Source organism: Mirounga leonina, unplaced genomic scaffold, assembly GCF_011800145.1.
Source record: "Mirounga leonina isolate KUSES-001 unplaced genomic scaffold, KU_Mleo_1.0 Mir_53, whole genome shotgun sequence".
Taxonomy (NCBI): Eukaryota; Metazoa; Chordata; class Mammalia; order Carnivora; family Phocidae; genus Mirounga; species Mirounga leonina.
Genome location: NW_023270807.1, coordinates 65,393,254 through 65,419,290, shown reverse-complemented (window position 1 = coordinate 65,419,290; position 26,037 = coordinate 65,393,254). Strand labels below are relative to the sequence as shown.

The window sequence follows — 26,037 nt, the reverse complement described above, 5'->3', positions numbered from 1 at the left end:
GGCTCCCCATCACAGGTGGTATTCAGAGGCTGTACAATCCCCGCTAGCAGGCTTGCAGAATGGACTTGCGGCAAAGCAAGACATACCTATACAGACTAGGAAAACTAAAGTTCCGAAATCCTTACAACAGTCTCAGGGCACTCACAACGTACCGTGCTGAGCTTGTCATAGCCAAGCAAAAGGTATCATCAAAACTACTCAGTTCATATGGTCGAAAGAACTCGTTGTGGATGTCAATCTCTTCTTCATATTTGTGGAATTTCTTCACTATCAACTTCTTTAAGTTCGCAGCACAGATAACTAAGAGAGATAGGCCTGTTACTCGTAAAGTCTTTAGATGACATCTGGCAAACAAGGTTTAGCTCCTGCCTCTAGCACTCATATACTTGGGAAAGAGATGAGATATGTGCACAGAATACACAGTGCAAAACCAAGTGTGACAAGCTCCAAGGAGGCAGGAGGGCCCCCAAAAGTCTGGGTGGGAGGAGGGAGCTGTTTTAGAAATCAAACTACTCAGCTCTGGGTGCCTGGGTGGCTCAGTTGTTAAGTGTCTGCCTTGGGCTCAGGTCATGATCCTGAAGTCCCTGGATCAAGTCCCACATCGGGCTCCCAGCTCAGCGGGGAGTCTGCTTCTCCCTCTGACCCTCACCCCACTTGTACTCTCTCTCTCTCTCTCTCTCAAATAAATAAATAAAACATCTTTAAAAAAAAAACTACTCAGCTCTTTAAATTCCTTTTTGTTCTTAAATCATGCAGCTATTTCACTAAATTTTCCTTTATATTTCAAATCCTATTTATGGCCAACATTAGACTGTTAAAAGTCCTTTCCTTTCTCTTAGAACAACAAACCTTTGCAATATGAGTTATGATTTTTCCCAGAATTTCAAGGTTACAAATACTCTTTAAAAATTAATTAATAATTTATTAAGAACTAAAAATCATGTAATGTATGGGGATTAACATAAGAATATAAAAAATTAAAAAAAATTAAAAAAAAAAAAGAACTAAAAATCATTTGTAATCTTAGTTTATGGCCTTTACCACCCAAAGTTGGAATACCTAACCATGACTAGATGGGAGTCCTTATGTGGAATGTTCCAGATTGGGAGTCGATCTTACTTAGTGCTCTTTCACAACTGGGAAAACTGGCTTGTTCAAGGTAAGGGGAATCAGTAACAGCACTACACTCTATTTAAAACCGAGTAATTATTTCAGTTGGAAACATCATTCGAATGTATTGTACATTTGAGTTCATTCATTTAACATAAAAATCTTCCTGCCTTTCAGACAAATTAATGAAATGAAATTTAAACTTTAGTGACTAAAATGTACTTTTATATACACATCTGTATCTTTTTCCACTGCTTAGATACAGGAAAAGTTTTTATTTCTCCTTGTGAGTGGGTCTTCACTTCCTTCCCATTACCCCCAAATATCTAGAAATATAATCAGTACTAATTTAAAATGGTAAACTAATGTATTATATCCATTAGACATTTCAGGGACATACCTAATAACTATAAAACACAGTACAAGGTACTGGCCTACTTGGATAAAAGAGGTATAACACAATCGCTGCCCTTAAAAAGCTGTCTAAGATGTTACAAACCCCTATTATAGCAGCAACATAAAACTGAGTGGTCATTCCTTTTTAATGAAATATTATATGCAAAGAATTTAATGCTTCAAGCTCATTTAGGAATAATTCCAAAATATGTTGGTATAAAAACTAAAAGAGAAACAGTGTACCTACCTTCATCATACGGCAGTGGTAAATGTTTTATTACCTCTGGTGTCCACCAGTAAGTATAGCTATAAAATTAAAAAAATAAATAAAAGGATAAGATGGACCAAATTTAAATGCTGGCTTTCTGTAATTCACTGTGTTGAAGGGGTTTACAGTCTATTGTAAGATGCTGCCTCATACTTCAAAGTTAACTTTTTTATTTTTTTAATTTTATTTTTTATTATGCTATGTTAATCACTATACATTACATCATTAGTTTTTGATGTAATGTTCCATGATTCATTGTTTGCATCTAACACCCAGTGTCCATTCAATACGTGCCCTCTTTAATACCCATCACCAGGCTAACCCATCCCCCCACGCCCTCCCCCCTAAAACCCTCAGTTTGTTTCTCAGAGTCCATAGTCTCTCATGGTTCATCTCCCCCTCCAATTCCCCCCTTTCATTTTTCCCTTCCTACTATCTTCTTTTTTTTTTTTTTAATATATAATGTATTATTTGTTTCAGAGGTACAGGTCTGTGATTCAACAGTTTTACACAATTCACAGCACTCACCATAGCACATACCCTCCCCAATGTCTATCACCTAGTCACCCCATCCCTCCCACCTCCCACCACTCCAGCAACCCTCAGTTTGTTTCCTGAGATTAAGAATTCCTCATATCAGTGAGATCATATGATACATGTCTTTCTCTGATAGACTTATTTCACTTAGCCTAATACCCTCTAGTTCCATCCACATAGTTGCAAATGGCAAGATTTCAGTTTTTGGATGGCTGCAGAATATTCCATTGTATATATATATATACCACATCTTCTTTATCCACTCATCTGTTGATGGACATCTTGGCTCTTTCCATAGTTGGGCTATTGTGGACATTGCTGCTATAAACATTGGGGTGCAAGTACCCCTTCGGATCCCTACATTTGTATCTTTGGGGTAAATACCCAGTAGTGCAATTGCTGGGTCGTAGGATAGCTCTATTTTCAACTTTTTGAGGAAACTCATACTGTTTTCCAGAGTGGCTGCCCCAACTTGCATTCCCACCAACAGTGTAGGAAGGTTCCCCTTTCTCCGCATCCTAGCCAACATCTGTTGTTTCCTGACTTGTTAATTTTAGCCATTCTGACTGGTGTGAGGTGGTATCTCACTGAGGTTTTGATTTGGATTTCCCTGATGCTGAGTGATGTTGAGCACTTTTTCATGTGTCTGTTGGCCATTTGGATGTCTTCTTTGGAAAAATGTCTGTTCATGTCTTCTGCCCATTTCTTGATTGGATTATTTGTTCTTTGGGTGTTGAGTTTGGTAAGTTCTTTATAGATTTTGGATACTAGCCCTTTATCTGATATGTCATTTGCAAATATCTTCTCCCATTCTGTCGGTTGTCTTTTGGTTTTGTTGACTGTTTCCTTTGTTGTGCAAAAACTTTTTATCTTGATGAAGTCCCAATAGTTTATTTTTGCCCTTGCTTCCCTTGCTTTTGGCGATGTTTCTAGGAAGAAGTTGCTTCGGCTGAGGTCGAAGAGGTTGCTACCTGTATTCTCCTTTTTTGTCTTTTTAGAACATGTTTGTGAAGTTTTTGGCATAGGAGGTCTTCAACATGTTCATTTCCTTCCCAACCCCTTTCTTGTTTCAACTATGTCACAGATCTACAAAAATGCCACGAACACACCTGAGAGTCAAGATGCTCTGATGTTACTGACTTTTAGCTAAAAAATATTTGGGTATACTAAGCCAGACCCTAGGAGCTGCTGTTTATGTCTCCTCAGAGAATGTGCCTGCATTACTCTGCAAGCCAATGAGCAGCAGGACCTTGACCCAAATTCTACCACCAACACTCTCTTGCACATGGTTATCTGAGAACTAGATTACTCCCCCCGCCCCACTGCTCTATGTATATGGGTCTGTGTGTATAGCTAATTACAACAGTTAAGCAAAATCATTAAGTGAATGGATAGTCCTAAAGAACAAGTTCCCTTAGAAAATAGTAGAGGCCCTGTTAATCTTTAACTGTAAATATTCACTCCTTGATTACAGAGGCCAGGCAGAGGAAAGTAGGGAATTTCAATCACCTGGATTTCTGCCAGAAGAGTCATCTGCTGTGAGCCAAGAATCTGAAACATTGGATTTAATACTAAATCAAATTCTGATAAATTGTATTTTTAGGGGGAAAATGCTATATCAAAGTTCATGAGCTCTAGGAAGGGGAATGATGTGAAATGGTATATCAAAGTGTATTAAAAACATAGTTTTTCAGAAGGTTCAGAAGAGAAAAAAAGAGTCTATAACCAAAAATGCTAAAAAGATCATTTTAAATAAATGAAAGGCTTTCTAAAAATAAAATGCTGACATTACAATCTTGAATAATCCCAATTATGAAGAATAGGGGGTATTTAAATGAAATAGGCAACAGAGAGAACTCTCCTAGAGATGGCAAGCAGAATACATAACCAAGGATGATGGAAAAAAGGAACATGACGCCTAATGAACTGTAACGGGGGGAAGTGAGATGATAATAGGAAAGGCTCTTCAAGTTTTGCTTGAGACTGAAGCTATGCTTAGAGCAGTCCTTCTCGAAATTCAGTGCACACACGAACACCTGGGAGATCCTGTAAAATGACAAATTCTGATTCAGTAGGTGGGGCCTGAGATTCTGCATTGATGAGAAGCTCCTGGGTGAGGCCAGAGGGGCCGGTCCTCACGCTGCTTTCTGAATAGCAACGTTTATAGCATGAAAAGAACAGAAAAGGGTTGTGCCTGCTGCTTGTGGATAATTCATTCGGTCTTTCAACACTTATTGAGCACCTATTGTGTGTCTGACACATAGAACAGTGTTAGAAATGCCATGTTGAAAATAATGACAGAGAAAGGAGAGCTACTTAATTCCAGCATTCTTTCTATCTTCAACAGTCATGAGAAGTTTCATGCTGGAAAGATAAAAACAAAAGAAGAGAAAAGCATGTACAGCCCAAGAGATGAAAGGGAACAGCAGAGCATCTCTAAAAGAATTCAAGTGTCCTGGTATCACTGGGATCAATCATCTTTCCAAGAATGAAGAATGGGGGTGCCTGGGTGGCTCAGTCGTTAAGCGTCTGCCTTCGGCTCAGGTCATGATCCCAGGGTCCTGGGATCGAGTCCCACATCGGGCTTCCCGCTCTGCTTCTCCCTTTCCCACTCCCCCTGCTTGTGTTCCTGCTCTCGCTATGTCTCTCTGTTAAATAAATAAAATCTTTAAAAAAAAAAAAAATGAAGAATGGAACTTACACTAAAAATGGGCAAATGCAGTCTTGACGCTCAAAAGTGAGAGAGTAATAGATTCCAAAAACTACATATCAATGAGTATGATGTCAATTCCGGCAAGATAACAGAATCAAGTATTACATAGAGATGTGTTGTGAGTAACCTAAAAAGATGATCAGTGACTTCCATGAATCCACATCCAAAATACACCAGTCTAATCTCATTTGCTTTTATCATAGGAGAACCAGACTATCAGATCAGAAGAATGAAAAAGCATGGACTAATTATGTAAGGTGTGTGTGTGTGTGCATGCACATGCATGTGCACACAGGTGTAAATTCTATTTTGTAATCACTTAATTTTGGCAGAGGAAGAAAATAAAGAAGGTATCAGCTAGTACATAAGGAATTTCCTAAAGAATGTTGCTCACGATTAGCTTACCTAAGATAAAGAAGTAAACATGATAAAGAATGTGTTTAAGCTCAGAATGTACCATGTGGAGAAAAAGAATTAAGAGAATCTGTTAGTGACTTGAAACAGGCCATAGATTTTTTTTCTGAATGTTTCTAAACTTTATTTCTCTAAGCAAGATAAAGCAATGTAACAATACTTTTTAAAAAGTCCAACACCACTGGGTGGGTCTCAGAAGCACAGAAGCCCCTGAGAAATCCCCACCCCAGGGAAGATGAACTGAGATGGATAGAAGATGAGAGCATCTGAGAGGACTTAGCTCACCCCTGCATACATTTACTCAGAGGAAGAGCACCAGAAGCAGGACAGAAACCTGCTTTGGGACCAGGGATCAGAGGACTGAGACTGCAAGTTGGTGTCACTTCTTCCTTTGTATACAATACCTAATAAGTCAGCTGCTCTTCTCTTCTTTGGTCCCTAGTATGAAGAGTGCTCAATTCCACTGGCTCACTCACATAGGAAGATTAGGGAGGCTTAAAAAAAAGACTCTTTCATTCCCCTAACAAACATGGGAGCCCTCTGAAATAACACATGGACTTTAGCAAAGTAATTAATATTTGTGAACAAGATAAAGAAATGGGGGCAGGAGGACAGTATAGTTAAATGATGACAGTAGAGTAAGTTACATCCATTTAAATAATTCCAAACCAAAAATTATGAAACAATGTTAAGGTAGAAGGAGTTGTCTGGTTGTGCCCAGGGGGCTCTGCCATCTACCTTATTCTATTCAACATTTTTCATCAAGGATTTGTATTAGAATCAAGATGACTGAAGAAGCTACAAATCTACAGATAATGGTTAATAACAAGGATATACATTTAAACCCTCTCTTTTGGAAGCAGGCAAAGCATATATGAACATGACCAAGAATGCTTGAATGAACATACAAGAATGGTATAGATAAGGCATGGTAGCAGGCCATGTTAAAAACACTTGAGAGTTCTAATGGACAGGAAGCTCAGAGAGTCAACATTATGATGGCATTGCTAAAAATAGCTTGTGCAATCTTGTAGTTAATGATAAACACAGAGTAACCAGGCCAAGAGGAGTAATGGCTCTAATGGTTCCATAACACTTGGCACCAATCAGATCAAACCGTGACCATTACTGAACCTAGGTCTGGGTACCACCGTTTAAAAAGAACATTGACATGAACTGGAATCCATACGAGAGCATTCTGAATCCCAAAGAGACTTGAGATCACAGTCTGTGAGGAACAGCTGAAGAGAGTGGGGCTATTTACCCTGAAGAAGAGATTTTGGAGAAGGTGTGAACTTGTCTTCAAATAATTAGAAGACTATAAAGTGGATAGGGAAATCATGTTCTTAAGGTCTCAGCGGGTCAAACTGGGATTAGCAGCAGAGCTCAGGGTGATGTGGGGAAGAACTGTGTAAGTGGACTGTCTGAGAAGAACTGCCTCAGCCAGACACGGCCCAGAGGACAAACCAGGACTAGTCATGCACAGGCCGGACGACCTCTCCCGGGAGACACAGAGGGAACTCACACATCAGACAGTGAATAGAGCCAGGAAGCCGCCCAACTCTGAGTCAATGAAGTAATTAGTGCTTAATATCTAAAAACATCTTGGTGACATGATAAACACTGAATCAATAAATAGCATCTTAAATGATGTATGACATATTAACCTAATTCAGAACAAAGCTTCATCTAGCGGTTCTAGGCAGATCAATAAATGTGGGATTTTGAGTAATAGAAGTAGTTACCTCAAGAGGACCTGGTTTGGATGAACTCTAGTCAGAGCTAGAATTATTCCCCCTTCCCTTATCATTCAATAAAAATATACCAGAATAAATCACTGGTAAACATAATATAAAATACAGGATGGTCACCCAGTTTGGAAACACAAGCTAATACATATAAAGTGTTTACTGCTATTATATTATAATAAATGATAAAATAATATTATCTAAGTTTCCAGATTTTATGGTCATCCTGTATGATTTTTTAATAAATGTTACAACTAGGGAATATATTCTCCTTAGAGAATAATCACAGTACTGACATCTGTTGGATTTGCTATGTGCTAAGCATTTATATTATCCCATCTGATGCTCAGAAAATGTACAAGTTAGATGGTATTATTATGTCTGTTTTACTGATAATGGCCACTGAGACTGAGACCAGTTATGTAACTTGCCCACAGTCACACAGGTTTTAACTGGAGGCCTTCTCTCCAAAGCCTGGCAGCTTCAGGACTGTGTTGATTCTGTGTCAGACCCAGTACTAAGTAGTTCCCACACATTTTCTCACTTAATCCTCAAAATGACCCATGAGGTGTACATAGTCCTCTCCATTTTACAGATGAGGAAAAGAATTTCCAGAGTTTAATAGCTCAGAGGTCACACATTGGCAGAAATTCTAACTCAGCCCCACCCAACCCTGAAGTCCACGCTCTCACCCAGTTAACTGCCTCTGGCTAAACTATTCATTTTATCTGAGAATTATAATATTAACTGTCACCAAAATAACCAGGATAGGTGGGTGACACCCAAAAGTCCAAAATAAAAACACTGAAATTTATCTTACAGTATTTGTAAGTACTGTTTATGAGCAATATCTACTGTTGATAGCATAAACTGATTTTTGGAATTGTGATATTCTGGAGAAAAAAAAAAACCCCACAAAAACAGGAGACCAAACCAACTGAAACAGCCATATTATCTACTTTGATAAAACTTTATTTTCAGTGGCAGGCTTGTAGCTGATTCTTGCTGAATCATCTAATGAGCTGAATTATCTCAGTCAAGACACATTCTCTCTGCAACCTCAGTTTCCTTTTTTTTTTTTTTCTAGAAAATGGGGCTATAACAGCAGCTTCTTTTGATGTCACAAATAAGCTCCAACACTGCCTGCCTTAGTTATCAGTTATGTAACTCAAGGTACGCAAGTGGTTTAATGTACACTTGTAATACATGAGCTAATTTCTGCAGTAAAAAATTGAGTTTTGGTTCTTCCCAACCTTTGTGTTAATAGCTTTAATACTGGAAGGTAATATAAAATTTCGGAAAATCACCCACATTTACCCATAGTCAACTGCATCACCAGAGCTAAATATCGGTTATTTACACTCATCTCTCACCCAATAAACATAATTAGTTCCACTTTTTTTATCAGCAAAAATTCAGAGGCAATCATTTAATGTGAAAACCAGCAGTGCTTCATTAACAGGGAAAATAAACTCAAATAGTAAGTTGGTTATTCCAATAATAGGCACTTACAAGAACAAATCTGAGAAACAGAAACTCTGACCCATCCCTATATATTCTAAGCACTCCTGAAGTAACACAGAATTTGGTAACAGCTGTAACATCAGCACTTGCTAATAGTCCAGTTGCCTATGGCCTGTCCACACAATTAAGCCCAGACTGGCAGTGACCCCCCTAGTATTTGGGAAGCACCGCTACACAAAATAAGGGCCATATTAAATTGATGCTGTGAGAAAAAGCATTATGAGAGAACTTGACATTGTAGGCTTCTGAGCGGAATGCACCAGCCTCCAGCCTCCTGTGAAAATTTTGCTCATGTGGCAAAATTCACTATGTTAGTACGTGATGCCTCAGTTAAAAACACTCAAGAGTCTTCTCACTAAACCCTCACTGAACCCTCACAATGACTCTGTGAAGTGTGTCCCATCATTCACATTTGCAGGTAAGAAAAATGAGGTGGGGAGAGGTTAAATAATCCAAGGTCACACAACTACAGAGAGTCAAACTGACCCAGAGACCACACTACAGGTAAGTACTTTATTTCTTTTGAGAATATTAATATCAATTCAACTGTCATGAAAAGAACCTGAAACAGCTATTGACTCTAGAAAGGCCTGAGTAAAAGGAGATGTGGAAGTGGTGTCTGCCACCAGAGTCCCTGCTTTAGTTCCCTGTCCTCACCAGTGTCACCAAGAGCTGGTTGTGCTTCCGGAAAGAAAGAACATTAGAATTCCAAAGTGATGCTGCTTGGACCCCTCACTTGAAATACTAAAGACTGGATCCTTAAATGTGAGGGTTCTTTCAAGTTCCACATTTGTAGGAAGCACTCAGAAATACGGTTTGTCTTAGTGGAGCTACAACTTATGTTCAGTGATGAAGTTTTGGAACTTTCTATCTTACGAAAAATGCAAGCTACCAATTATTAATGACAATTTCCCAGACATAGTTATCAGGATACCAACAATATGGAATTCCTCACAGCAAACATGTAGTAAAACTGACTATTTAGCCTATGCGATTATTGCTCAAAAATGAAAGCCTCTCATACTTAAAGTAACATCAAATTTGAGTTTACATAGTAGACTAGAAGAAAAATACCTTCTTCTTGTTGGTAAAAGTCTCATGGTATTTTTATGATGCAAATAAAAATCTGTTGGGAGTTCCCAGAGATGAGGTTTCCCTTCAGTGGGATGAAAAACTCCCAGGAAGAGATTAATGGAATCTTGTCTATCAGCATCTAAAAAGCAAAAATAGACATTTTAGGAAATCACTACTGAGGTATACAACTCAGGAGAATGTTTTCTCAGGAGGAGAAGAGTACAACTGTGATTTCATAAAACATACCTTTGAAAATAATAGTATTTATACTTCAGAAGTCATACACATACACAAAATCTAAAATAGTCACTAAGATTTTGAGCAGAATTAAAATCTTGCTTCCAAATGTTTCCTTTTTGCTCCATTCCTTTCATAATCTAGAGGACAGTGAACACACTGTCGTGAATTTTGAGACTCTTAAAAATCTTCAAGAACTGCCATAATACCATAGTGATTTTATTTTTAGGATAAGAGCACATTTTCACCATTCTTTAGTCCACCAGAAACAAATACATCTTCACTTTGTTACAATGACAAGCAGAGATTGTCAGAAACAAATAAACAAAACGATCCAACGCTATCCGTATTCTGTTGCACAACCTTGAACAAGTTGGTCTGCATAGTTTCCGCTTCTAACCCTTGAAGAGATATTCTCCATTTCTTTATTTTCTTTTTAAAAAGATTTTATCATTTGAGAGAGAGATTATTCTCCATTTCTCTAGCAGAAACAATGTTTACAACATTTTCTGTCCCCTCAGCTGTGGGCCTGGCCCATTCCCTTCTGTGTCTGATAATGAAGGCAGAGTGGGCACATGGATAACAGCCTCATTCTAACTATTCAACCACTCCAAAATTACTAACCACATATGCACATATATTGTATTTCCTTCCTTTTCTAATTATATTTTGGTAAAAATGATGATAAGCACTAAAGGGTTTCATGAAGCACCCTTCCCATTCTGCACTGCCCCCCACCCCCGCCCCAGCATCCTTCATTGTTTCCCCTCATTTTCTGCCTTCCATTCTTGTCTCAGAGCCCTGTGTATTCAAGTTTGGGGCAGACATCCACAATTAAATAATACCCTCTTTCTGAAAATGAGCATAGAACTAAAAAGCACAGTAGAAATGACTGCTTCCGAAACAAGGTAACATTACCATAAAATCAATCTTCTTCCAACAGCTATAGTGAACACAGATATCTCTAAAATTAGCAACATTGTTCTCATTGGACTATTTGGTCATCTCAGCAAAAGCAATAAATGAAATATGGCACATCAAACATGTATTAGTGTTATTACTTTTTGACAGGAAGTGTTCCATTAAAGCAGCATTTACCTTTCAGGCCAAAAGTAATATATAAAAGGGATGTGTTTATATGCTGAGCAAATTTGGGACCTTTTTGCCACTTTTGAGAGAAAACAAGTATTAAATAATGCAGACATTACCACCCCAATTTGCACCCTCTTTACACAACACAGAAGTAAACATACTGCTTTTTCCCTAAGATTTTATTTATTTATTTATTTATTTATTTATTTATTTATTTATTTAGAGCAGGGGGAGGGGCAAGGGAGAGGGAGAGAGAGAATCTCAAGCCAACTCCACACCGAGCATGGAGCCCAATGCAGGGCTCAATCTCAGGACCCTGAGATCATGACCTGAGCTGAAAGCAAGAGTCAGATGATTAACCGACCAGGTGCCCCCATACTGCTTTTATAGTAATTACATTCTGTATGCTTCCTGAATAGCCTTAATGGCACTTAATAATTCATACTATGCAGGACCTACCTCAAGATATCTTAACCAACTGAGCCACCCAGGCGCCCTCCCTACCTCAAGATATCTTAAAACTATCTAGAGAAGCTTTCCATTTTCAGCCATATTTTCAAGGAGCCTTTCATCCTTTAAACCTCAGAGTTGCTTCCCTTAGCTTTTAACAAGTATGATAAAATGTGAGATGTGAAAAACCTAACCAAATAAAGGATATTCCTTCAAAGGATCATAATGAAGACTTGCTGAATGTGCTGCTTCTATAAATATATATCTATGATGCATATGGTCCCTAACTAAGGACTCTAAGGCCAGTTTAATGAGCCTGAGGATCTTTTCCTGACTACTCTTGACTGTAAATAAGACAACCACCCTCAGGAAGACAGTAGAACTTTGGATATGGACAAGAGCTTAACATAGGTGGGTTCTCTGTAGTTGTGGATAATAAGAGGGCAATGATTACCTATTTTTGTACTCAATCATGCTTTAAAGGAAAAAAGAGTAATGTAGCATTCACACTCCACTCAAATAGCTAAACACTAACCAGTTTTATTATGTATGTATTAAATAGATCAGGTTTGAATATAACAATTCTTATTATTTTTAATTAGCAAAAAAAATATTTTAGAACTAGAATATTTATTATTCTAATATTAAATTAAGTTTGTGATGAAGTGGCCTCTGAAATCAATAATGAAAAAGAACACTATTCAATAAATAGTACTGTTTAATTACTGCAGGGGAGAGGACAATAAAGTTAGATCCCTACTTCATACTATATAATGAAATAAATACCAATTAAATGTGAGAAAGACAAAGATCAACGCTCTAATAGAAAAAGAGAAACATGCAATTTTTGAAAGTCAGAAAGACAACAAACCTACCAAAATTCAACTTCACTAGTCATCAAACGAATGCAAATTAAAACAGAATACCATTTTTTACCTATTTAAGCTGGCAAATACTTATCAAAATGGGCACTTCCATGCTCTGCTGAGGGAACATTAACTGCTATACAGTATCCTTTCTCTAAGGCAATTTGGCAACACAGGTGTTCCCTGCTTTCTGAAAGTCTGCATTATGCCACTCTGCTTGGGAAAGACCTACATTAGTACCTGCTCACATTAATGGAAAGAAATCTGAAGAGGATTTTAACTTTTATGAAAATAGCTGTTACTATACTAACGCAGAGCTTTCCTAAAAGCAAAGTGGTGTAACTCAAACTTCTGGAAAGTAGGGGGATACTCCTCGCTTTATGCCATTTCAGCTTACCGAAGTTTTCATGGGGTATATACACACACATACACATATATGTGTGTGTGTGTAAATACATATGTATTTATGTATAGATAGATATAGATATTTTCAGGGCTTTAAATATATATACATATGTATTTATGTATAGATAGATATAGTATAGATATTTTCAGGACTTTAAATATATATTTTATTTTATATATATTGGTTTGAGATATATATTTTATTATATATATATTTAAAGCCCTGACAATATCTATACTATCTGACCTAATAAATATGCTTCTGGAATTTCCATAAGATAACATCAAAGATATGCAAAAAAAAAGTATGTTTAAAGATGTTTAAAAGGAACCTAAATGCAAAATAATAACTAAATAACTAAATTACGATGTTTCTAAAGGATAGACTGCCCATAAGGCTACTAAAAATCATGTTGTAGAAGAATATTTAAGGTCATAAAGATTACTCACGTTATCTAAAAGGGCAAAAGCAGAACATAAATATTACGTGTAGGGAAGGCTCATGTTCTAAATATGAACAAATGGCTGTCTCTGGAAGGTGAAGATTATCTGACTTCATTGTGAGTTATTCTGTACTTTCTATAATTAACACATATTACTTTCATCACTGAAAAGAAGAACTACCCTTCATTCACTCACCCAAGAACCTACTATGTTCTGCACTAGGGACACAGTAATAGACAAGACTGACTCTGGCTCTGGGTGGCGGCAAACAAACATATATACAAATGAATAATGGACAAGGTACATTCAGGGGATGTAAGTTCTATGAAGACAATGACACAGAGTGACAGGAGAGCAAAGGGAGAGGACAGGGCCCCTTGAGTTGGGTAGTCAGGGCAGGGGTAGAGGCTGCAGGGTCTGAGGAAGTAACATCTGAAGTGTACAAATGAGAAAGAGGTGGTTACACAAAGCTCTGGGGGCTGTACCCACGCAGAAGGACAAACACACACAAAGGCCTGAAGGAGGAACAGACTGGGCAGCTCCAGGAGCAGAAGGAAGGCCAGGGAGGCTGGCGGGCAGGGGACAGCCATATTAGAGACAGACGGGGCCAGGCCACACAAGGCCTTGTAGGTCACCGCAAAGAGCCGTATTTTAAGTGTGATGGAAAGCCCTGGAAGGGCTTTTAAAGAGGCATGTGATGCTATCTGACTTCAGTTTTAAAAAGACCCCTCTGGCTGCTGTGAAAAACAGGAGCCCACGTGTGGAGGCAGAGAGCTGAAGCAGGAGAGACCACGGTTGTTCAGATAAGAGCTGACGGTTTCTTGTACCAGCACGGCAGCAGCCAAGATGAAAAACAGCAGAAGCATTTAGGGTATATTTTGGAGGCTGAGACAATGAGATTTGCTGAGAGATGGGACTGGGACAGCGAGGATAAGTAAGGAAAATAAAGGAATCAGGGATGATTCCAAGGTTTCTGAACTGAGCAACGGGTGCTGAGGTGGAAAAGGCAAGTGGAGAAATAGGTTTGAGTCAGAGTAAGGAGTTTCTGTCTCAGAACTGATTGGTTTGAGATTCTTGTTAGATATCCGTAGTAAGAAATTTGGGCCCCAAGGGACACCTGGGTGGCTCAGTCGGTTACGGTCTGCCTTTAGCTCAGGTCACGATCCCAGAGTCCTGGGATCGAGTTCTGCATCAGGCTCCCTGCTCAGCGAGGAGTCTGCTTATTCCTCTGCCTGCTGCTTCCCCTGTTAGTGCTCTCTCTCTCTCTGACAAATAAAGCAATAAAATGTTTAAAAAAAAAAATTGGGGCCCCCAAGACCTTTCCTCCCTAGTGTCATCCCCATAAATAGTTTATATCACATGGCAAAAGGGACTTTGCAGATGTACGTGAGGTTACTAATCACTGACTTCAAGATAGGGCAATTCTCCTGTGTTACCTGGGTGGGCCCACTGTAATCACATGGATCCTGCAAAGGCAGAAGAGGGAAGTAGAAAGGAAGGCAGAGAGATAGACGCACAAGAAGGATTCAATGTACCACTGCTAGGTCTGAAGACGGAGTGGGCCATAAGGCAAGGAAGGCAAGCAGCCGTTGGGAACTGAGAATGACCCCCAGGCAACAGCCATCAAGGCCATAGGGACTTCAGTCCTTTAACTGCATGGGATTCTGCCCTTGACCTGAATGAGCCTGGAAGCCTCCAGGTAAGAGCCCAGTTGTCTGACACCGACTTAATTTTGGCTTCTTTTTGACTTCACTTGATTTCACTGCCTTCATTTTTACCAGCCTTGTGAGACCCTAAGCAGAGAACACAGCCGATGCTGTGCCCAGACTTCTAACCCACAGAAACTGTGACATAATAAATGGGTGCTATTTTAAGGCACCAATTTTGTGGTAATTTATTATAGAACCGATAGAAAACTAACACAATATTCAGGAAGAGATGCTAGCTAGGTGGGCTTTTGGAAAAAATGAGTCTGGAGTTCAGTAGAGAAGTCAAGGTTAGAGACACAAAGGTGAGTGTCAAATGCACAGTATTTACAAGCTGGATGAGATGCCCCTAAGGTAAAAGTGTAGAGAGAAAAGAGAAGAGGGTTTAGAAATGGGGCAGGAGATGTCACTAGGGAGACTGAGAGATCACAGAGGTAAGTTTTAAGAAACAGGGAGTGGTCACCCGTGATAAAAGCTGCTGAAAGGCTGAGCAAGATGAAGACAGAGAAGTGACCCTGGATTTGGCTAAATATGGAGATGGCTGGTGATTTTAACAAGCATAGGTTCAGTGGTGGAGAGATGCCCGGTGAAGCAGGTGGAGAGAACAGGATAGGAGAGGAAACAGGCACGCAGATCACTCAAGAGGTTTTGCTTAGGAACGTAAGGAAAAAGGACTGGAGCTGGAGGGGGACGTGGGACTGGGGAAAGGTCTGATAGAAAATACTAAGGAAGGGTCTGATGGAAAATACTAAGGAGCGCTTTCATGCTAATGGAAATGAGGCAGTAGAGAAAGGGAAACTGATGATGTACAGCAATGAGAGTCTACTTACAGGAAAGCATGAAGGGATGGGATTCAAAGCATGGCAGAGGGCTTGGCCTAAGATGGGACGGGGCTACTCCAACCACTGTAACACAATACAGAAACTAGATGCAGATAAGGACAGGCTCTGTTTTGAGAGGGACAATGAAGAGGGAGTTCACCTCAATGACACATTCTCAGTGAAGTACAAGGAAGCTCCCCGGCTGAGATTGGGGTGCTGTAGATTTTAGAAGACATGAAATGGTATGAAATGGTCCTTTTGGAAAGTGGTCATTTCCAAATGGTCATTCCTCTCAAATGAATATACTAGAGAAACGTAGTAGAACTGTTTTGAGTGTCCTTTGGAGAACTGCAGTCAGTTTAAAACGGAGTGTAATTAGTTACAACTTTTTCTCTTGCATGTTTAACTGCCTTGGTTGCAGCACAGGTGAATAGTTATTAATGTTATTTAAAATGTTATTAAAACAAAACATTTTGCCAAGTGTCTTCTTCCGCTAGAGCCAAACACAGCTTGTCCACTCTAAACCTGCTGTTAGAAGGATGACCTTAGAAGGCTGTCTCACTAGTCTTGATAAACTAAAATGTTCTCCTCCCTTGAACGCCCCTGTTCCAGTGGTGAGCAGAAAGGGAGAAAAACTGTTCCACTACCTTACAGTATGATCATTAAGCTGAGTGTTTCATGTTTCCCATGTGTGGTGAGCTTTACAGTCTTTACTTTGTGAACTTCTCTTTTTTAAAATATCTGAGAAGGATATGATTCCCCTCCATGCGTACACACACACACACACTCACCACAATTTTAAATTGCACATGTGTGTATGTATGTGGGCATGTATGCATGTACACAGCAGATCTATTATTAATTGTTGAAGATATCCTGTATCTTTTTTTCTTTCTTGTAACAGGATTTAAATTCAACAAGCTTCAGCAAGAAAATTCAGCTTATCAAAACGTAAATGTAAAAAAAAAAAGGTTAGAAGGAGCTTAACAAGGTCTTTCAGACAGTTAAAATTAGAAAACTCTTCCTAACATCTGAAAGGAGTACCTAGGTATCTCTTGTTGGCATCCTCCAACTGCCGATGTAACCAGCTATGTTAGAAACCAAAGGTACTTCTTAAAGACAAACCTCAAAGCATGCTAATATGTGAAGCCTCAAGAACAGTTTTTTAAATGAGCTTGAAAGAGAGTCAGGTGGGTTGCCTATAAAGCATCAATCTGTCTATACAAACCGATGATAAAATTCCTAACAACCTAGGGCAACAAAAGGAAAAAGAAACAAATGGGACGACATCAAACTAAAAAGCTTTTGCACAGGGAAGAAGACCCTCAACAAATGAAAGACAATCTATTGAATGGGAGAAGATATCTGCAAATGATATACCCAATAAGGGGTAATACCAACAATATATTAAGAACTCACGCAACTCAATACCAAAAAAAACAAACAACTGATTGAAAAGTGGGCAGAGGACCTGAAGAGACACTTCTTCAAGGAAGGCATCCAGATGGCCAACAGACATATGAAAAGATACTCAATCAACATCACTAATCATCAGGGAAATGCAAATCGAAACCACAATGAGATATCACCTCACATCTGTCAGAATGGCTAGTATCGTAAGACAAGAAATAACAAGTGCTGGCGAGGAATCAGAGAAAAGGGAACCCTTGTGCACTGTTGGTGGGAATGCAAAATGGTGCAGCCACTATGGAAAACAGTATGAATGTTCCTCAAAAAAGTAAAACTAGAACTACCATATGATCTGGCAATTCCACTTTTAGGTATTTGTCCAAAAAAACCCAAAAACACCAATTCAAGAAGATGTACCCCTATGTTCATTGTAGCATTATTTACAATAACCAAGATATGGACACAGCCTAAGTGTCCATCGATAGATAAATGGATAAAAAGATGTCTCTTTCTCTCTCTCTCTCTCTCTCTCTCTCACACACACACACACACACACACACACACACACACTCAAAATGGAATATTACTCAGCTATAAAAAAGAAAGAAATCTGGATAGACCTAGAGAGCATTATGCTGAGTAAAATAAGTCAGAGAAAGACAAATATTGTATAATTTCACTTACATGTAAAATCTAAAAAACAATACAAATTAACAACAACAACAAAAAAAACAGAAACAGACTCATAGATACAGAGGACAATCTGGTAGTTGCTAGAGGAGAGGGGGAACTGGGCAAATTAGGGGAAGGGGATTAAAAGGTACAAACTTCCAATTATAATATAAGTAAGACATGGATGTTGCAATGTATAGCATAGAAAATATAGTTAATATTGTAACAACTTTGTATGGGTGATAGATAGTAGCTAGATTTACCATGATGATTACTTAGTAATATATATGAATGCTGAATCACTATGTTATATACCTGAAACTAATATTGTACATCAACTACACTTCAATGACAAAAACACTCTATGAGTGGTCCTGCTTCCCCCTCGGCCAAAAAAGTAGCACCAACCTTTTTGATCTTTGCTGATGCATGAAGTGGTAGTACCCTACTATAATTTTATTTTTCTTATTATGAGTGAAGTTGAGCTCTTTCATATGTTTAGAATCCAATTGCATTGCTTTCCCAATGAACTGTACATGTCATTTGCCCATTTTTTTCTCTTGAACTATTGGTCTCTTTATATTGGCTTAGTCCATCTAAAGGAAATACTGGCTCTTTACATCTAAAGGAAATTAGCATTTTTTGGTAGGTTTCAAATTTCTCCTTAGCTTATCTTTTGACTTAATTTGCTCTTTGTCTGTCTATATTACATTTTTTTGGTAATGAGAGGAAAAAAATTCTTAACAACCTAATGTCAAGTGTCTTCCTGCCCACCCCAGAGGAGTAACATGAGGAGATTAAATTCTCTAAAGTTATCTTGAGTGCTTTAAAGAAAATGGTTCTAGAAATAATATTAACACTATATGATATCCATTGTAATTTTAAAGTAAGTTGTACGCCCCAAGGACAACACCATGCTTCTCAACATAAAGTCTGTTTTAGCCACATTATTCATAAAATAATTGCTTTCAAAGTAGCTCCTCTTTCAGTTGTACACAGTTTTGCTTTACCTTTCCATTATGTGCACATGACACTTTTTCATGACCATCTTCTATCTTTTAATAGTCCTCCTTGCTTTTTAAATCACATACAGCTCCACATTCATTCTCTCTATCCCCTAGTATTATTAAAAAATCACTTCACTTGGTCCTTATCTGTCAATAATGATTCCCATTATAGGGACAACGATGAGAGAGGGCAGAAGAGTGGATGTTTCCTTTCCATTGGGGCAGTTTTCCACCTTTCCCAGGGTAACCCACCCCCAGAGAGATATGAACTGTTGGCACACAACTTACACAAGTGTTACAGGTTGAGTTGTGTCCCTCCTCCCCCAAAAGATATGTTGAAGCCTTAAGCCCTGGGACCTGTGAATATGAGCTTATTTGGAAGTTGAGTCTTTGCAGATATAATCCAGTTAAGAGGTAGACCCACTAGAGTAGGGCAGCCCGTAATCCAATATGACTCGTGTCCTTACAAGAAGAGAGAGAGAGTCGAAGGGAAAATGTCATGTAGACACAGACACAAGGGGAAAATGTCAGGCAATGTCAGAGGTAGAAATTGAAGTGCTGCAGTTGCAAGCCATGAATCACCAGAAATCTTCAGAAGCTATGCAGCAAGTAAGGGTCCTCCCCTGGAGCCTTCAGAGGGAGCATGGCCCTGCTCGTACCCTGATTTTGGACTTCTAGCCTCCAGAACTGGGAGACAATAAATCGCTGCTGCTTTGAGCCACTTAGCTTGCGGTATTTTGTCACAGAAGCCCTAGGAAGCTAGTGCAACAAAGCAGAGCCAGTGAGAATGCCTTCAGAGAGATAACCTGAATTTAATCAAGGTTCTAATTGGTAAAAACAAGTGAAACCAATTGCAACTTTGTGTTTTAGTGATTGATAATAACCAATTACTTCTAACTCGCACTGTAGCCAATTTGAATACATCAATACATATTAATGTCTTCACTGGTAACCAGAGCATCAGGTATAATAAAGGATGATGGAAATGCTTTAATGTTTTTACTTTAGAAATCTAAAATTGAAACTTATGCCACTGGCCAGAATCTCTAAATTCTATTTCCCTGACTCTCAATTTTTGCTTGGATTACTCTACTTTGATTTCTAAGTATTAAACCCAGTTCAAGGAGCAGGCATAAAGAGGAATATCTAAATACTCATAAGGTCCACAGTGGACTCTGTGGTTTATGTTATACATTGAGCTTACCCAGAATACTACAATGAGCTCAGCGAATTCAAAAGAAATGATCTGAGCCGCCTAAGAGCATCGCTGATAAGCTACATGCTACTAGGCTGGCATACTTGGTCCTATCAATTTTGTAATTCAGGAAAAGGGGGAATTGGGTAGAACATGGGTAATAAATTAACTCATGCGTTTATTAATTCATCCCACAAATATTTAGTGTGCCATGAGCAAAGCACTGGGGACACTGTGGTGAACAAGCTGCACATGGGGCTCTCAGGTCTCATGGCAGGAACTAATTGCATCATGAATGATTTCACTGCAATTGGAAAAGCACAGAATGCCATTAAAACAAACACTGGAGGACCTTCTTTGAGCAAGTAGAAAGTAGAGTGAGCTCTAAAGGCTGGCTAGGAATTAGGAGAAGATTGCAGTCATGTGTTTCAATGGGTGGAACAACATACGATTAAGCCTGTGGCAGAAGCAGCCTAATTTATTCAGGGAACTGTGAGAGGGTCAGTGTGTCTGGAGAGTAGCAATGGAGGATAGGAATGGAGTAAATGACAGGACATTGAGGTAGGCAGGGGAGACCACATAAGACCTACAGATTGCCTTGTACTTCCCTCCCACGCTCACCAGGCTACCAACCAGCTTCTGGCTCCTCCAAAGTGGGTGAATAGGGAAGGTCTTACTTGATATGGTGAGCTCCAGAGTGGACTCTATGATCCCCACCCTCCCCTCCTGGTGTTCACACCATAATGTGATACTCTCTGCTATGGTGAGAACTGTCTTCCCCAAAAGATACATTGCAGTCCTAATCGCAATACCTGTGAATGTATAATCTTATTTGAAAATAGGGTCTTTGCTGATGTAATCAAGTTAAAAATTCACACTAAATTAGGATGGGCCTTAATGCGATATGACTGGTGTCCTTGTGAGACCAGGGAAATCTGACACTGACACAGACACAAGAAGGAAGAAGGCCATGTCACCACACAGGCAGAGACTGAGGTGCTACTGTCGCAAGCCAAAGAACATCAAAGTTTGCTGGCAAACCAGCAAAAGCTAGAAAAAAGCAAGTCAGGATTCTCACCTATCGGTTTCAGAAGGTGCCTCCCTACCAACAACTTGATTTTGGACTTTCAGTCTCCAGAACAGTGAGATAATAAATTTCTGCCGCTTTAAGTCACCCAGTTTGTGCTATTTTGTTACAGGAGCCCTAGCAAACTGATACCGATTTCCCTTGTGTCAGGGTGGGATCTATGATTTGCTTCTGAACAATGGGATATGGCAAAGGGATGGGCCATCACTCCCACAATTACGAGACTCTCTTGCTAGCAGACTCATTCTAGAGACTCACTTTCCCTTGCTGGCTGTAAAGAAGCAAGTTACTAAGAGTCCCAAAGTCACAAAAAACTACAAAGAACTGAATTCCACCAACAAACACGCAAGTAGGGAGCAAATCCTTCCCTAGCCAGACCTCGGATGAGACTGCAGCCTGACTGATACCTTGCAGCTTGTAAGACTCTGTGCAGAAAATCCAGCTGAGCTGTGCCTGGACTTCCAACCCACAGACACACAGACATCGTGGGATAATAAACACAGGCTGTCTTAGGCCTAATAATCTGTTACACAGTATGAAAAACTGATCCACTTATACTGCAGCTCAGCAAACTGACTTGGCGTTCTCTCTGGGAATGGAACATGCTGAATGCTGACTCTATGGGTGCTTTCACGCATGCCTCGGAAGTTCCCGTCACTGGGGACTCTCTCGCAGTTCCCTTGGTGTGGGCCAAGCATCTTTTCCTATCAGTTTCTTGCAACTCCTTCCTTAGGAATCCAGTGATCACCTCCTGGTTCTTGCCGCTAGGGTCCCTCTGGCCAGGACTGAAGCCAATCCGATGCTACTACCCTCCCTCACGAAGCCTACATCTGGACACCAGTAAACACTCAAAGATCCTTTGGCCTGGGGCGCCTGGGTGGCTCAGTCGTTAAGCGTCTGCCTTCGGCTCAGGTCATGATCCCAGGGTCCTGGGATCCAGCCCCGCATCGGGCTCCCCGCTCAGCTGGGAGCCTGCTTCTCCCTCTCCCTCTGCCCCCCACCTTGTGATCTCTCTCTCTCTCTCTTTTGTGTCAAATAAATAAATAAAATCTTAAAAAAAAAAAAAAAGGATTTTTTGGCCCAACTATATCTAGGAGGGCAGGCCCTTCCCAACACAGCAGCCCTCTCCTCAGCCCATCCCTCTACTTCAGCTTTGCTATACAGCAATCCAAAGTTAACAGCTCTATGGGGTCCCTCCAATAGCAGAATATGAGGATTTGATCTGTGATATCTATCGTGTTGGAAATTCCATCAGAATGGAGGCAGCAGAAATACCATTTTAGCAACTTGTTACTTTGAGTATTCACAAGTCATAAAACAAAAGATATAATTTAGTGCTAATGCTACTATTAATTTCTAGCTGACATTTTAAACATTAGCTTGTCAAGACTATGACCCCTATTTTAAAAATAATGATTAAATACCCTCAAACAAATTTATGTATCGCAAGGTGACAGAAGCCAAGGAATCAAAGTATTTTGCATTACTGGGTGCCCGGGTGGCTCAGTCAGTTGAGCGTCTGCCTTCAGCTCAGCTCATGATCTCAGGGTCCTGGGATCGAGTCCTGCATCGGGCTCCCCAGTTGGCGGGAAGCCTGCTTCTCCCTCTCCCTCTGCCCCTCCCCCACCCCCCACTCGTGCTCTCTCTTGCTCCCTCTCTCTCAAATAAATAAATAAAATAGTTAAAAATTTTTTTAAAAAGTCTTCTGCATTATTTAAAAGCTCCTCTTATGGGTGGCAAAATGCAAAACTAAACCACCGAAAATACAAAATTTATTCATTCATTTATTGAACAAGTGTTTATTGAGCACCGTCTAAGTGAGATTCTATTTTAAACTTTTAAAATATTTAATTTTGATCTTACTTAGCCAGATTGCTTAAAAAAGGTAGATGTATAAGAAGAAAAATGCATATCAGATAAAACTTTAGAGATGCTTATTATTCCAAAATTACCTGAAAAAGCATTGCTGTAATATCTAGACAGAGTCTGCATGATGTCTTTTGAGTGCTGGGTCCATGGTGCTATCTTTCTGTAGGTTTTTACACGATGAACAAGTTGAGAACCACCATACTGAAGGGACAGGGTATCCCCATGATCTTCATAGAGTTCTTCAAATAACCTAAACCAAAGAAAAACAAACATTACAAAATTTTACCAGAAGTATTACACACGTTGTTCAGTTAGCCACATATGAATTCCTATGAGCCTTTCAAGCAGACTCTTGATGATAAATCCACATGCAAAATATATGTACAGTAATAGTCTAATAAGTAAAAAAGTCATAGAAAACACTAAAATGGAAGTAGGAGCACCAAAACCCACCACCACCAAAGCCAGACCAAGGTGGTTCTAACCTTACCGAAAGACTCCTAACTTTCTTCAGGCTGCCAGATCAATTTACCTCCCACAACAGAATTTTCTACCTTTCTGGAAAAAGGACATGCTCCTGTCACTGACAGATAAACCATATTCTTTCCTAAAAACACATGTTTGAAACTTGTATTTCTTCAAGTTGTTTAGATTTTCAGTGCTGTGATATCTGTGGATCTGGCCATTTGGAAGTTGTTCATTTTCCTCAACAGAGCCTTTATGACTACCTCAGATGACCAATAATAAACCGTTATTGTATTTTCAAGAACTAGCACACATAATGCCGTAGATCCAATGGACAGTGAAGAAACAGTAATCCTTAATGAAGAATCAATCTTTCATATATCTCATATTTTTAATTCAAAATGTATGAAGGCACATGACTTCTTTCTAATGCAGTCTGGATTTGGTTGTGGTTTTTTTTTAAGATTTTATTTATTTATTTATTTGAGAGAGCACGCATGAGCAGGGCCAGTGGTGGGGGGAAGGAATACAAGGGGGAAGGAAAAGGAGGGGAAAAGAATCTCAAGCCAACTCCATGCTGAGCATGGAGCCCAACACGCGGCTTGATCTCATGACCCTGAGATCATGACCTGAGCCAAAACCAAGAGTCAATGCTTAACCAACAGAGCCACCCAGGTGCCCCTGGATTTGTTTTTGTAAAAACCCACTAGTTTGTATTTATCTAAAGCACTTTGGATTTATATAAAGAGCACAGCATTTATTCATAATCAACACAAAAAAATAAAAACCATGGCAACAACACACAGGTCTTTAATGGAAATATTTATTACAGAATTAATTTGAAAAACGTCTTTCGGCAACATAATTTGTGAGAAGTTAAAAGAAATAAGTTCACAGGGCGCCTGGGTGGCTCAGTTGGTTAAGCGACTGCCTTCGGCTCAGGTCATGATCCCGGAGTACCGGGATCGAGTCCCACATCGGGCTCCCTGCTCGGCAGGGAGTCTGCTTCTCCCTCTGACCCTCCCCCCTCTCATGTGCTCTCTCTCATTCTCTCTCAAATAAATAAATAAAATCTTTAAAAAAAAAAAGAAAAGAAAAGAAATAAGTTCATAGAAGTCCTTATTATTAACCAGTTTTGCTTTCTGTCATTACCAGCATTCAAAAGGTAGAAAGTAAGATTTACCTAACTGCGTCTGTATCGAACTGCAGATTAGGCTTGTCGATCAGTCCCAAGGAATACAGCTGGTACGCCAGAGCGCATTTTCCCACCATAAACTGTGCTGTGTTGGTGCGATCTAAACAGTCCACACAGTTGGTTCGAAGAACACCCGTCTAAAGAGAAATACCGTAAGCCTTTCAACCATTATTCAGTGGCCAAACCTGCTTCTACCCCACTTTAGATTTCTTTTCTTAAAAAATAGAAGAAAAACCGTAGGCAGGGTATTACTCCTGAACAAACAATGAAGAACGTTATAAAAAGGGTCTATTTGCTGCCCACTTAATATTGCTGCAATGGCATCCTTACACCTTGTAGTCTGTATTTGGATTTTCTTCCTGAGCTTGAAATAAAACAGCGAACATTTTCCTCATGTACCAATAGGTAAACTATATGCTTTTTTCCCTGATACACCTCCTTTATTGTACAAACCAAATATTCAGTGGTTGAGGCCGTATCTTTTTTAAAGCATAATTTATATATATATTGTTTCTGGCTCATTTTCCAAAGTGATTCTAATTTATTCTTTTCCCATTTCTGTTTATGTTTTGATTTCCAATAATAAAATTTATCCTGTATAGAAAAACTCCACAGGCATTATTTTAGCTGTACATCATTTGTAAGAGTTAAACACTAGCAGTTCGGCTTTTCAACACCATCCCAAACAGTTAATAATTTTGCATTAAGTGAGAACTCTCTCTCTCTCCTGGCCACTTTCAGAAAACCTCATACACCAGGAATACAGATGCTTTTTATTATTAATATAGTATCTATATACCTGCAGGCGACCAGTGGCAATTACACATCCTCCTAGTTCGTTCCACCTGTGTTTAAAAACAGATGTTGAAGAAAAAAGTCAATAGCATAATCTATATTCATTTTTGGTTCCAGCTCTTTATAAAGAATCAAATAGGGCCGAATGCGCCGGAATAATCAACTGATTCTGCTTACTTTCATTCTTTCTGGTAAGTGAATATGCAAATAACTGAGATGGAATGCTATCCATGCTCTCTTTCCTCACAGAGAACCCAGGAAAGAAGCATCTTATCTCGCCCCAGTGTCCCACACTCAGGCATTTGTCACCCACGTTCAACCAAAATCTCTCTTGCTTTAATTTAAGCCCATTTCCTGTTTGGTTTCTACAGACATGAACAGTAATTGCAGGGCATTAAGCCTTATCCTTCTCCCCTCAACATTAAGATCCTCCACCTCCTCCAGCATTTCTTCGTGGAGCTTTGTTGCATTCCTTTGGTTGTTTCTGCAGATCTCATTATTTTCCTTCCTACTTACTTTCTCCATGTGCTAATGAAT

The 26,037-nt window shown here is 39.4% G+C and overlaps 1 protein-coding gene across 7 annotated transcripts in view; it reads right to left on the bottom strand.

The window, feature by feature from the left end:
- FIG4 (FIG4 phosphoinositide 5-phosphatase) overlaps positions 1-26,037 on the bottom strand; it is a 128,594-nt gene that overhangs the window by 54,411 nt on the left and 48,146 nt on the right. For all 7 annotated transcript variants that reach the window (XM_034991791.1, XM_034991793.1, XM_034991792.1 and 4 more), the window contains 6 exons: positions 25,505-25,550; positions 24,694-24,842; positions 23,129-23,295; positions 9,785-9,923; positions 1,754-1,812; positions 153-300 (listed from right to left, as the gene is read on the bottom strand). In XM_034991791.1, the coding sequence (XP_034847682.1) occupies positions 153-300; positions 1,754-1,812; positions 9,785-9,923; positions 23,129-23,295; positions 24,694-24,842; positions 25,505-25,550 (708 nt within the window). The remainder of the gene's footprint in view (positions 1-152; positions 301-1,753; positions 1,813-9,784; positions 9,924-23,128; positions 23,296-24,693; positions 24,843-25,504; positions 25,551-26,037) is intronic.